Genomic DNA, 14,845 nt, shown 5'->3' with positions numbered 1-14,845 from the left:
TTGTATTAGAAGTAGGAAGGAAAAAAAGAAGTTTAGTTTAGAAGATGAGATGAGATTGTGATATGATGTTACATATTGAGAAACAAGAAGAATGAAAATCGGTTGAAAGAAAAATTGAATAGAAAATTAGGATATAAGAAGGAAAAATATATATATATATATATATATATATATATATATGATATATGTTAAACAAATATATATGTAAGAATTATATAGAATTTGCTGAAAAATAATATGAATAATGTAGACGGCTAAAAATGCTGTAAAGCGGAGGCCAATAAAAATTGAAAAAAAAAAGTGATAGAGCTTTCGAGTAATGTATTTGAAGAAACAAGTAAATTAATTTTAATTAAATTTAAATGTAAAACTGATAAACTAAGTTTTAGGATAATCTTATCAAACGCGAAGTTGGAAAATCATTTCATATATAATGATTAGAATGTTACAATTATTATTTCAGGGGGCAAGCACATCTGTCAAATTTTATTCATGGTATATAATCATGATTTGTATTTATAGATTATTTAAATACTTATCCACGGTTTTTATTCTTTCGAATATTTTTAACACCTACATTTAATCTTAATCTTAAAGTAATTAATTATAAAATGTAACATTTTGCTGTATAACTCGCAATACAAACTGCAAATATAATTCCATGATAAAATCATTTAGTTTTCATTATATTTTTAGTTTATGATAATGACTACATATAATTTTTAATGAACGATTGTAAAATAATATTGTAAAAATAAATCTGCATTTAAAAAAAAAAAAAAATTTGCCAGAAACGGAATCCTTTACTTTTGCATATGAATGAAAAATTCTATATGTATTTTATGTGATAATCAACTATTCTAAACTAATTTTTATTATTGATGAATGATGTCTTACTAATACTATTACTATAATGCATGTAAATTAACTTGGATCTATAATTGATTACACATACACCCACAAATACTTTTTCCAAAGTTGATCTCAAACGATTTAGAATGGCTTGAAAAGTAAAAAAACATGAATTTAGTAAGTCGGATTTTTTGGCAAAACAAACTTCTTCGGGAAGTTTTTATTATAAGGTTGTCAAATATCTCCCTTCCGCCTTTTTGTATTATAACCCAAGAGCAAAAAGCGGAAGGGAGATATTTGACAACCTAATATATTATAACAATTTTCACATCTGTTTTGAAATGGACAACATGTCAAACTGTAGAAGAAAAGACTTTCAAAATAGAAAATCTTCAGACCGTAGTCACAAGTTTTGGAAATTGACATATTTTAATGTAACACGATTTTCTTATATAATCTTGCCCTAGTAGTGTTTCGGCGTAGTTTTCTGGCAAGTGGGCTTGGATGATTCTTGCGGCGGCTTTTATGATTTTCTTAATCCTCATATTTCACCATTTATTATGTTCATGTCGACGTTTTTTTATATATTAACTAATTCGGTTTATATTTTAGTGGCATTCAAAAATAAAAGTAATACTTGATTGTTATCCGTAAAATGGTAGAATATTGTTAGATATTTTAAACAATTTTAGTAGGTACCACCAATGAACGAAATTGTCTGTCCCTTAGCACCGGACACTAAGTCGTCCCTTAGCGACGGAAGTAAACATATTATATTTCTTGTGAGAATTGACGTAATTTATTCTAATTATTTAATTTTGTTCTGTATGAGTGCTAACGGTCACTACATACCCCTATTTTTCGTATTTTCTAGTCAAAGAATGAAAATCTTATGATGAATGCTCCAGCTGAAAGCATCGGTGTTACCCGCCAAAAGGGTAGATAATTCGTGATTTTATTTTGCAATATCCAAGAATATTCGTCAAACACAAATGTGCAGACATTCCAGAGTGTGGAGATGGCTACATATGTGATCAATGCTGGTCATTTTGAAATGTCCGATATTTGGTGCCACTTTGTGAAATCATATTTTTTGTTACCGAAGTTTGATTGATATTATAAATTATTGCTTAGCAAAGATTGCGTTTTTGTTAATTTCAAAATATTTTTTGATTTATTTATAAATAACCTTAGGTGTCCGGCACTCGGGTACTTTCCCCTATTTGTATTGTTAACACGCTAATAGAGTTCGTGGTCGTATGAAAAATGGTTTGATAAGAATAATTGAAGTTTGTTAGAATAATGGGCCGCGCCGATGTACAAGGGCGTGTTTGTGCATTATAATTGATATAACTATAGATATAGGTCTATTTGAAATTAATCAACTGCTTAGTGAAAACAAAAGGTTTATTTTTGTAATAAACGATTGAATATTTTATCTAAGTAGCTAAATTTAAATTTTTAATTTACCGTAGGTAGGGTAAGATATAGAAATCGCAAAAAATCTAAAATGGGAAATGTATGTATCTTTACGTTTCAAAGCCTTCTGAACATTTTTAAACACCTTACTTTAGAAAAAATAAATTTATGTATGTGTGGGTGCGTGTGCCAATGTGCATATTTGCGTGTGCGTGTGCGAATACAATTTTTCGTCGACGATTTCGAGACCACGAATCAACCTATTTTAATGATTCAAAAATATTAGATTCCTGTTAAGGAGACGTGCTGATTAGATTTTGGTCAAGGCAGGTGTAGCCGTTTCGAAGATAAGGGGCAAAAAGTTCCGAAAATGGTAATTCAGTTTTTGAGAGAACAGAGTGTAAAATATGAAGGATTCAAATAACATTTTACATGTATGCACATAATGAAGAACTGATAAAAATTTTGTAAAGGAAGACAAGTCCAGCGGTTTTGGAGATCCAGGAAAAAGTTTAAAATTGCCATTTCGGGGTCAATATTGAACATTAGGCATGTGCATATTAATATATCAGATATTTTATAGAGATTTTAATAGTAAGTACAAGTTTTGTTTTCAATTCTTTAGGTTCCATATCAAGATTTATAATGTTTTCAACTCACTTATACAGTTCAACCAAATTTCTTCGACATTTTCGACGCTATGGATCCAAATTAAATGAGTTTTAAACTTTTCAAAATATTTCAAAATTTTCAGAATATTTCAAAAAACTCAAGAAGTCTTTTTTTGTAAAAAATTTCAGCCTTCAAAAAAGTTCAAAATTTTCAAAAAAGATTTTTCCAAATTTCGAAGTTTTTAAAAAATTTAAATTACGGAAACTTACAGAAATTTGCCTTGAGGCACGATGCCATACCCCACTAGTTTTTTAAGTCGATAAAAAAGTTCATGCAAGATTCTTTAAGTCAAAATGCCACTTAAATCCAGTTATTTATGTTTTTGTACTAACAAAAGAATTACTAATAGTTTACGAATTAACGAAAAATTTAAGAATTTTTTAATGGACAGTATGTTTTTATTAACTTCCCGTAGGGCAAGTTATAGTAATCGCAAAAAAAATCGAAAATGAAAATTTTTATATATCTTTACGTTTCAAAACCTTCTGAACATTTTGGCATACCTTAAAAAAAATGGATGTATGTGTGTGTGTGTGTTTGTGTGTGCGTGTGTGTATGTATGTGCGGATACAAATTTTCGTCGACGATTTCGGAAACACGGATCAACCGATTTGAATAATTAAAAAAACATTCGATTCGTATTGATAAGGAGACGTGCTGATTAGTTTTTGGCAAAGGCAGGTCTAGCCGTTCCGAAGCAAAATGCCGAAAACGGTAACTCAGTTTTTAGGAGAACGGAGCGTCCGATTTCAATAATTCAAAAAACCTTTTACTTGTATTGACAAGATGAAAAATTGATCATTTTTCTGCTTCTAGACGTGCCTTTATTTTTCATGAAGGCGGGTCTAGCGGTTTCGGAGATCTAATGAAAAAAGTAAAAAAAAATGCCATTCGGCGGTTAAAAATGATCATTAGACATATGCACATCAAATTATCAGATATTTTATAGAGATTTTAACAATAAGTATATTTTTTTTTACATTTCTATGGGTTCCGTACCAATGCTTATGCGTTAGACGGCGGCGCGGCACTTGCTCGCTTTGACATTTCGTCTCTATGCAGTTCAAGCAGTACGATTGCTTTGAAAAAATGTTCAGAATTTCCAAAATATGTCAAAACGAAGAAAACATTTTTCTTTTCAAAAAAATTTTGTATTCAAAAAAAAATTTTTTTTTTCAAAAAAAAGTATTTTTTGTCAAATTTATAGTTTCTCAAAAATCTAATTCTTTCGAAGTAAAATTTTATCAAAAATGTAAATCGCTTTTAAAAAGATAATAATTTTTGGTACGGGAAGTTCCAGCAATTTACCTTAAGGCACGATGCCTTAATTGCCTTAAGACAGAATTCCACTTACAGCTAGTTATTGTAAATTTTTAAATATTTGAAACTTTAGTAATTTTAGCGTGAAAATCTGCAAAAATGATATCATTCATAGGGCGTGAGAAGAATAAAAAGAAAATCATCGTATTCAAAGCCCTTCTTGAAGAGTCACTAAGATGATAATACTTCGATGGCACTTAATCCGTGTGCGCGTCACCCTCGTCCCCGACTTACTTTGAGACGTAGGCTTGCGAATTCATCTGGCAGATTACCGCACATCGCCCCCGGTTTTGTTTTGAGCACGTACACGGTATTGATGTGCGACAACACGTTATCGAATGTGAGCTTCAGGTGCGGGCGGACGGCAAACAGCACGTCTGTCAGCAAACAGTCGACCTGGTTCAGCTTCGGAATCACGCGAGACACGGCGCCGCCCGCCTGGGTTACACGCAGGTTCCGGTCGAACAGCACGTGGAATGGAAACACCTTGCAGAACGTTGCAGGACTTATCTTCTGTTCTGGAAGGTACAAATACACAAACAATCAGTAACGTAAGTCGGAATTAAAAATGAATGGTATTTTCGATATCTTCAAGTTTAACCCTCCGTCGGTCGGATATTTTTTCACCTTCGAACGGTCGGAAAAGTCTGACTGGACCACCATTCATTTTACATGCATTTATATGGGATAAATGAGTTTTTGGTGTCTTATATTTTAACTATTATTAGTAGTAAATATTTATAGTTTTGATTTTTTCTTTTTCTTACCGTCTTTTGCATGTGTTGAGCTTGCTTATAATAAATATATTACATATTATATTATATAAAAAAATAAAAAAATATAAAAAAATCGTTGTTTTTTTTTGTTAATTTTTCTGTTTTATATCAATGAAAAACAATATTTATTTTTTTTCGGCGCCTTTGAAATGAATGTGAAATTCAAATGAAAACGAAATGAGGTGCGTCGCCTTTGAAATGAGCTGTAAAACTCAAAGTGAAAATATAATTTCACTACAGGTTTGCCAAAAAAAAATTTCGAACGCAGTACGGGTAGAAAAATTGCTGATAATGTGTGCATTACTCATCCGATTTTCAGTGTTTGCGATTACCAATAAGTTTGGTAGGTTTTCAAGGAACTCTAGTCATGAAAATACTAACATTCATGTTACAACACATAGCAAAGAATATATACAACGCAGTTTGAGACAAAATACTGGTTTACATATATCAAAATGCGTATATTTCATACAAAATGTATGGATGGTCTAGACAGACCTTTCTGACCGTTCGAAGTATAAAAAAATTAATATCCTTATAATTATCCTTCTATACATTTTTGCGTCCTGATTTTTCATTGATCGACAGCTAATGAAATTTTAGAAGTCAAGAAATTTCAAGTCGATAGGATTACTAGAAGTATTTTTTTTTGAATTGAAGTCGAAAAAAGTCTGGCCAGACCACGCCGACCGACGGAGGGTTAAATAAATCTTGACCAAAAAAAGTTATGTGCGTTTAAATCGATTTGAATTGTTAGGCAGTCGACAATGTATTTAAAACGGTCGAAAAAACCAAAACCAATATACTGAAAATTAACATTTAACTGCGCATAAAACTATCAAATACTTTATAGCACAGATTCTTAAACTTTTGTCATTTGCAACTCCATTTATAATTGCGAGTGTCTGGATGAATCCACATAAATAAAAAACTAGTGGGGCGCATGGCATCGTGCCTTAAGGCAAATTGCTGGAACTACCCGTACCAAAAATTATTATTTTTTTATAAGATTAACATTTTTGAAAATAAAAATACTCTGAAAAATTAGATTTTTGAGAAACTATAAATTTTTGACAAAAATTTCCTTTTTTTTGAAAAAAGACTTTTTGAAGAAAAGTGTATTTTGAAATATTTTGGAAATTCTGAACTTTTTTTCAAAGCAATCGTACTGCTTTAACTGCATAGAGACGAAATATCGATGCATCGAACGGATAAGCATTGGTACGGAACCCATAGGAATGTGAACAAAATTTATACTTATTGTTAAAATCTCTATAAAATATCTGATAATTTGATGTGCATCTGTCTAATGATAATTTTTGACAGCCAGATTTTTTACTTTTTTTACTAGATCTCCGAAACCGCTAGACCTGCTTTCATGATCAGTTCTTCATCTTGTTAATACAAGTAAAATGTTTTATGAATTATTCAAATCAGACGCTCCGTTCTCTTAAAAACTGAATTACCGTTTTTGGCATTTTTTGCCCCATATCTTTGGAACGGCTAGACCTGCCTTCGCCAAAAACTAATCAGCACGTTTCCTTATCAATATGAATCGAATATTTTTTGAATTATTCAAATCGCTTCATCCGTGTTCCCCAAATCGTCAACGAAAATTTGTATCCGAACACACATACACACGCACACACATACACACACACATACATCCATTTTTTCTAAGGTATGCGAAAATATTCAGAAACCTCTGAAACGTAAAGATAAATAAAAATTTTGATTATCGATTTTTTTGCGATTACTATAACTCACCCTATGGGAAGTTAAAAAAAATAAATTAATATTTTTAGATGATAAATTTATCAGATAACAATATGCATATAAATATGCATTGTTTTAGAATTTGAAAAACGTACAAAAATTTAGATGTTATGATATAAATTAATATATATATATATATATATATATATATATATATATATCACATCACAATCTCTCTCCATCCCAGAAGTTTTCTATGCTATGATTATATTATATAATATATTTTTGTAACTATTTTTTTGGCGGGATTGATAGTATTATGTTTAAAATTTACATCCACAAACGATTTTAATATTTTCAAATATAACTTAAAAACATTTCTTCGAAAACCACACTTGCATTTTTACATTTAAGGAGCCGTCCATTAATCACGTGATCGATTTTTAAGGTTTTTTTCACATTTTTAGTACGAAAAATCGAAACATGTTTTTCTGAAAATTTTTGGATTTTTTTAAAGGGTATGGGCTTGTTTTCATGCAGAATTGGCCCCATCCTGGTATTTAAATAATTTTGATGCCATTTTATAGATATTTTCGAGAAAATCCGATATACCAAATTTCAAATCCGTAGCTCATCATTTGTCCGAGATATTATTAATATGCGAGAGTCTTTTTTCAAAGTCATTTTTTGTCGAAAGTATAAAAGATATCGACAAAAAAATAATGCGAATCTATTTACATTGGTGTTGACTATATTATCATTAACAAATAGTGTTAAAAAATTATTTACAGGTGCATAAAAAAGCTAAAATAAGTTTTTGTTTTGCATTTTCGGGCAGTGCGTCTGTTTGGACTAATTAGCATCATTCGAAAGCCCATACATTTGTCTATTACTGACGAAAATTCTGTTGAATTCTATGTGGTAGAACACATTCGAAAATTGAAAAAACCGAAGCTAGTACCAGCGCGCTCGGGAATGGACACCTCGTATAACGCAACTAAATTGCAACGCGCATTCATTGCGCTGGACAATGAACACTCTCCTGTAACAAAACCTCTGCATAGAAATATACATTGAAGATCTGGATAATATTATTTGTATGTTTATATACGTATAAAAATGGTCAAAACATTCCTAAAAATCAATTGAACACAAGTACACAATCTCTTTTCGAATAATAATTGAACATTCAGATAAAAATATGTCCCTTATTGTATCCTATTTTATTAAATCTACAATGCAGTAAAGATATAATATTTAGTAATCCAAAATTCTAGACTTTATTATTTAACAAATACACATCATTTGATGTTGTGTATGCCTCAAATACAGTCACTTGGAATTTAAATAATAAATTTAGGAAAGCAATTATCTAGTTTTCGAAAACTCATTCGTTATTGGATTTTGTGAACGATATTTTGTGCTGACTTTATTTTGCTTTCTTGTGTTTTATTTGATGCTTTGTGAACGCTAATTTTGTATCAGTTGAATTTGCTATATTTCAATATTTTGATGACAATTATATTTGCTCAGTGTATATTTTAGTGTTAATTTGTTAAAATAATAAGAATAATAATATCGCAAAATTGCAAAAACTGCAATGAATGTTTGATCAAAATGAGTGGGCAAAAAGTCGTTTTAACTGAGGCTGATACGCAATTGTACAGGGAAAACTGTTATTATTAGTGATGTTTTGTGTGCTACGTGTAGACTAATACCTTATAGAAACTCTAGTAGCAAAACAAGCATATCCAATGTAAATAATTTAGTGCTTAGTAGTAGTGATAACAGCTCTGTTAGTGAATTTTGTAGTGAATATGACTGTAATATTTTTGAAAAAACTAAATTAGTTGTTGAACTTAGTCTTAATCGAATTGCATCGACCCAGAGACATTGTTCTATTTGCAGTAATAGATCTAGTTTTGTTACTATTCCTTTCGAGGCCAGAATTCAAGTATTTGCAAAGGTCAGAAAATATATTCAGACAGGTAATCGTACCTGCAATAAGCATTTGTTCGGTAAAAATTTTTATGAAGAAGATATACATCAGTTGCGTATTTATTCAAATACAAGCTATGTTCCTCAGAAAGAAGTGACCATTTTTTTAAACGCTTTGGCAAACTCAAACTAAAGAACAGAGAAATTTTGCAATGCCACCGGAGAAAATAAAAATATTAACTATATATCCGGAAGTCATCATAGATTTAAGTAAATTGTTTAGATCAATGAAAGATAACAAAAAACGTAGCATTATGCAAGCATTAGTTATTTTTTTATTTAAATTAAGAATGGGGAACTCTAACGATGTCATCGCCGCTATTTTTAATATTTCTAAAAGGCAAGTCTCTCATTATTATTCTCAAATTTTAAATGGTTTTGAAAAGGATATATTAGTTCAAAATTTTGGATTGGAGTCTTTTGCTAGAGACCAATTAATTTCGGAGACTTCATACAATGCGAAAAAAATTCTTAGTTTGCCTGAAGATCGGCTAGTTTTGATTTGTGACGGAACATATATACGGCATGAAAAAAGCACAAATAATGAGTATCAAAGGAAGTCGTTCTCTGGTCAGAAATGGGTTCCACTGTGTAAGCCATACACAATTTGCACAACGAATGGTTTCATGGTTGAATTTTTTGGGCCCTTTCTGGCAACACAAAATGATGCAAACATTATGAAAATTGTATTGAAAGATTCGCATGGAATCAGGTCTTTCTTGAATCCTGATGATATTTTTTTAGTAGATCGAGAATTTTGTGATGCTATTTCTGATATGAAATCAGCAGGTTATGTTCGTCTTATGCCATGTTGCAGAGTCAAGACAAAACAACTCACGACTGAAGAAACAAATAAATCTAGGATCTAGGGTTGTTGAAGCAGTGCATGGCAATATTGCACAAAAATATCGATTACTACACCGTATATTGAGCAACAAATTATTGCCTAAAGTACGAACATTATGTAGAATTTGTAGGTATTTCTTCATAATATATATGAAAAGCGTCTACCGCCGGATGGAGATTCGGAGGATGAAGTTATCGATTACATGAATAAACGTAATATACCAAATACTTTATCAAATGAAATCATTGAAAAAAGATGGAGCAGGCAATCAACAACACTGGAACTTTTTATCCGGATCGTCTATTAGACTTCCCACACTTAAATGAACGGAAACTTAAAATTTTATTCACTGGTTCCTACCAGTTATCCCGAGCGGTATCATACCTGGCAGAAATGTTAAATAACGATAGTCAACCAAAGCTATATTTTGTAAAAGAAAATAGTAATATTAGAAGAATGGATGTTCAGTCACGACATATAAAAGTATAATGTCTATATAGAATATATATCACACGGGACCGACTATGAAAGTATTTTAAGGTATTGTTGCAGTTGTCCTAACGGATTAAGGACTTTTGGTTGCTGCTCTCACACTTCGGCTATTATTATTATATTCCTGTCATATGCAAGATATTTAGCACGAATCTTACGCCCGTCTAAAATATTATCTAAAATACTTCTAACAGAAAAATCTACAGTTTCAACTAACAATGATAGCGATTATGATTAAAAGTATTTTAATTCACTTCTATATTAGTATCGTAGGTATATCAACTATATATTTATATATTGTGTAACATTTTTATCGTTCTGTTAATTGTCAACTGTAAAAATACTAATAATTTTTTAAACATTATATCGTAAACATATAAAACAATACACTCATATAAAATTATAAACCTAAATATATAAGGATAAAAGACAAATATATATATATATATATATATATATATATATCTAGTTTTTTAAATAATTATTTCCATACAGAGAACTTGTTAAGATGTGCGACAAACGCATTAGTTGCAATTTAGTTGCGATATACGAGGTGTCCATGCCCGAGCGCGCTGGTACTAGCTTCGGTTTTTTTAATTTCCGAATGTGTTCTACCACATAGAATTTAACAGAATTTTTGTCAGTAATAGACAAATGTATGGGCTTTCGAATGATGCTAATTAAAAATTAATCCAAAAAAACGAACTGCCCGAAAATGCAAAACAAAAATTTATTTTGGCTTTTTTAACATAATAATTTTTTAACATTATTTTTTAATGATAATCAACACCGATGTAAATAGATTCGCAGTATTTTTTTGTTGATATCTTTTATACTTTAGACAAAAAATGACTTTAAAAAAATGGGCCACTTTCGCATTTTATCAAAGATATCTCGGCCAAAATATCTATAAAATGGCATCAAAATTATTTAAATACCAGGATGGAGCCAATTCTGTATGGAAGCACGCCCATGCCCTTTAGGTAAAAAATAAATATACGTGATAACTTACTAGACCTCCCCTACTTCTTTTAGGCTTTACGTCTAGAGGCATGAATTTTATGCGATTTTTTTAAGGTCGTAAAAAGGGCAATATTTTTACTATATTTAATCACTAATTATTAATTAAAGTTTTGAGAATAAAAAAATAACTAGTTGGTATTGGTATTTTGCCTTGAGGCAAGTTACATGAACTTCCCGATATGTGTGAATAATCGACTTAATCAGTAAAAAACAAATTAATGTATGAGTGATTAAAAGTATTGCGAGTGGATTTATTGCACACTATTAAAAATCGAATGAACACGGTAACGCGAAGTATTTTCTAAAAGCAAATTTTCAAAAATCAATAATTTTTATAAATAAACCAGTATAGTAGAATGATTTAGTATGTTCATTAAGACCAAGTACTCTATCGTTATACCAAATAAATCGTCTAATTTTAAATTTAACAAACGTCAAAAAAACTACTTTCTCAAACTTTGATGAATTTTTAAAACTAAACTACTTATCGTAATGCCATAATATTTCAGTAAGTTCTATAAGACCATGACATATATCGTTAAAAAAAAGTTACATAAAAATCGGCTTAAGATTTTTTTTCAACCGTTAATTACAAGAAAACGGCTCAGTAGATTTTTACCTGAAATTAATGAGTATCATTCTAAACTAATATCTTTCGAACTTAAATGTGGACGAAAAGTTTAACACTTTTATCCCAATTACAAAGAAACGGCTCGGCAGATCGTCTCACAAAACTGACAAACGATAGTCCTCATTGAGATACATCAAATGGCTTTTAAATTTTTGAAACCGGTCCAGCCGTCTTGGAGAAAACGTCGATTTACGGCAAAAAATCTGTTCACATACACATTCTTTTTCCAAATTCGGTCTCATTCTATTCAGAATGGCTTGAAACGTCGAGAAAACATAAAATTAGCGAGTCGGATTTTTTTATGAAAACATAAATTTCTCCTTCGGGAAGTTAAAAATAAAAAACAGTCAAAAAGTTTAAAATTTAGAAGGTGATGAAGTGGGCGGTCTCAAGAAGTTGGCATTTGACTATACACCTGATTTTAGCTTTTCAATTAATCCAAATCCAAACAAAAAATATATAAATATATTATTAATCTAGAATAATGTCGCTATCGTATTAACCATGTATAAACTATGTACGAAGTCAATCAAATATATTTTCACAGAATAGCGACTGCCAAAAAAAAAAATAGTACAAACTTTTATAATCACGTTTTTAAAAGTTTGTAAAACTCTATTCTAAAAATCGGTCTGTAAAAAGAAGCCTGTAAAAAAGAACCTGCAAAATTTTCAAGTAAATCTTGAATTTTCAAGTCTAGTTGAGAAATCGTGAATATCGTATCGTCAAAAACAGTTTCGAAACTAGCTGTAAGTGGAATTCTGTCTTAAGGCAATTAAGGCATCGTGCCTTAAGGCAAATTGCTGGAACTTCCCGTACCAAAAATTATTATTTTTTTAAAAACGATTAACATTTTTGAAAAACAATTACTTTGAAAAAATAAGATTTTTGAGAAACTATAAATTGGACAAAAAATTACTTTTTTTTAAAAAAAAAAATGAAAAAAAAAAAAAATTTAATTTTGACATATTGTGGAAGATCTGAACTTTCTTTTCAAAGCAATCGTACTGCTTTAACTGCATAGGGACAAAATATAAAGCGCGTAAGCGCCGCGTCGCTGTCTAACGCATAAGCATTTTTACGGAACTCATAGGAATGTTAACAAAATGTATACTTATTATTAAAATCTCTATAAAATATCTGATAATTTGATGTGCATATATGTCTAATGATCATTTTTGACCGCCAAATGGCTCATTTTTTTACTTTTTCCTCCATATCTCCGAAACCGCTAGACCTACCTTCATGAAAATTTTATCGATTCTTCATCTTGTCAATACAAGTGAAATGTTTTTTGAATTATTCAAATCGGACGCTCCGTTCTCTTAAAACCTGAGTTACCGTTTTCGGCACTTTTTGCCCCGTATCTTCGGAACGGCTAGACCTGCCTTCGCCAAAAACTAATCAGCACGTCTCCTTATCAATACGAATCGAATGTTTTTTGAATTATTCAAATCGGTTAATCCTTGTTCCCGAAATCGTCGACGAAAATTTGTATCCGCACATACATACACACACGTACATACATACACACACACACACACACACACATACATCCATTTTTTCTAAGGTATGCCAAAATGTTCAGAAACCTCTGAAACGTAAAGATATATAAACATTTTCATTTTCGATTTTTTTGCGATTACTATAACTTGCCCTACGGGAAGTTAAAAATGAAAATTTTTATATATCTTTACGTTTCAGAGGTTTCTGAACATTTTGGCATACCTTAGAAAAAATGGATGTATGTGTGTGTGTGTGTGTGTGTGTATGTATGTACGTGTGTGTATGTATGTGCGGATACAAATTTTCGTCGACGATTTCGGGAACACGGATCAACCGATTTGAATAATTCAAAAAACATTCGATTCGTATTAATAAGGAGACGTGCTGATTAGTTTTTGGCGAAAGCAGGTCTAGCCGTTCCAAAGATACGGGGCAAAAAGTGCCGAAAACGGTAACTCAGTTTTTAAGAGAACGGAGCGTCCGATTTGAATATTTCAAAAAACATTTTACTTGTATTGACAAGATAAAGAATTGATCAAATTTTCATGAAGGCAGGTCTAACGGTTTCGGAGATCTGATGAAAAAAGTAAAAAAAAATGCCATTTGGCGGTCAAAAATGATCATTAGACATATGCACATCAAATTATCAAATATTTTATAGAGATTTTAACAATAAGTATAATTTTTTTTTACATTTCTATGGGTTCCGTACCAATGTTTACGCGTTAGACGGCGACGCGGCGCTTACGGGCTTTGATATTTCGTCTTTATGCAGTTAAAGCAGTACGATTGCTCTGAAAAAAAGTTTAGATCTTCCAAAATATGTCAAAATAAAATAAAACATTTTTTTTTTAAAAAAAAAAATAAAAAAAATTTTTTTTTTTCAAAAAAAAAGTAATTTTTTGTCCAATATATAGTTTCTCAAAAATCTTATTTTTTCAAAGTAAATTTTTTTCAAAAATCTTAATCGTTTTTAAAAAAAAAAATTTTGGTACGGGAAGTTCCAGCAATTTGCCTTAAGGCACGATGCCTTAATTGCCTTAAGACAGAATTCCACTTACAGCTAGTTGATTTTTTTGCGATTACTATAACTTGCCCTACGGGAAGTTAAAAAAACGGGTTTACAATTTCGTGGACGAACAAAACAAAAGATAATTATCATGTCAAATAGCTATACCTCTGAAAATAATTCAAATTTTACAAAATCTTCTTGTACACATATTCTTGAATAGGTGTTGGTAAGGTAAACTTTGAAAATGTTCTAAAGTAAACAAAATCAGTTTTTTTAACTTCCCGTAGAGTAAGTTATAGTAATGGGCCGAAAATCCAAAATGAAAAGTTTTAGATTTCTTCATTCGATTTCTATTGGGAGATGTGCTGGCTAGTTTTTGGCAAAGGTAGGTCCAGCCGTTACGGTGATACGGAGCAAAGAGTGCAGAAAATAGAAATCGAATTTTTGAGAGAACGAAGCATCCGATTTGAATGACTCAAAAAACTTTCGGCTTGTTTTGACAAAGTAATTGCTTTTGGGAAAAAATATTTCAATTTTTTTTTCAATTTTTTTTTTGTATATTGAATATAATTCAGATTTTA

The 14,845-nt window shown here is 30.7% G+C and overlaps 1 protein-coding gene across 1 annotated transcript in view; it reads right to left on the bottom strand.

The window, feature by feature from the left end:
- The window catches only part of LOC113377223 (guanylate cyclase soluble subunit beta-1), a 155,895-nt gene that overhangs the window by 59,842 nt on the left and 81,208 nt on the right, over window positions 1–14,845 (bottom strand). The window contains exon 7 of the mRNA XM_026617460.1: window positions 4,498–4,781. Coding sequence (XP_026473245.1) covers window positions 4,498–4,781 — 284 coding nt within the window. The remainder of the gene's footprint in view (window positions 1–4,497; window positions 4,782–14,845) is intronic.

The sequence above is a fragment of the Ctenocephalides felis genome, unplaced genomic scaffold, assembly GCF_003426905.1.
Source record: "Ctenocephalides felis isolate EL2017-DRISC unplaced genomic scaffold, ASM342690v1 CF-g0.4_SCAFFOLD_01886, whole genome shotgun sequence".
NCBI lineage: Eukaryota > Metazoa > Arthropoda > Insecta > Siphonaptera > Pulicidae > Ctenocephalides > Ctenocephalides felis.
Note: the sequence above shows the minus strand (reverse complement) of the source record. Positions and strands in the feature narration are given on the sequence as shown.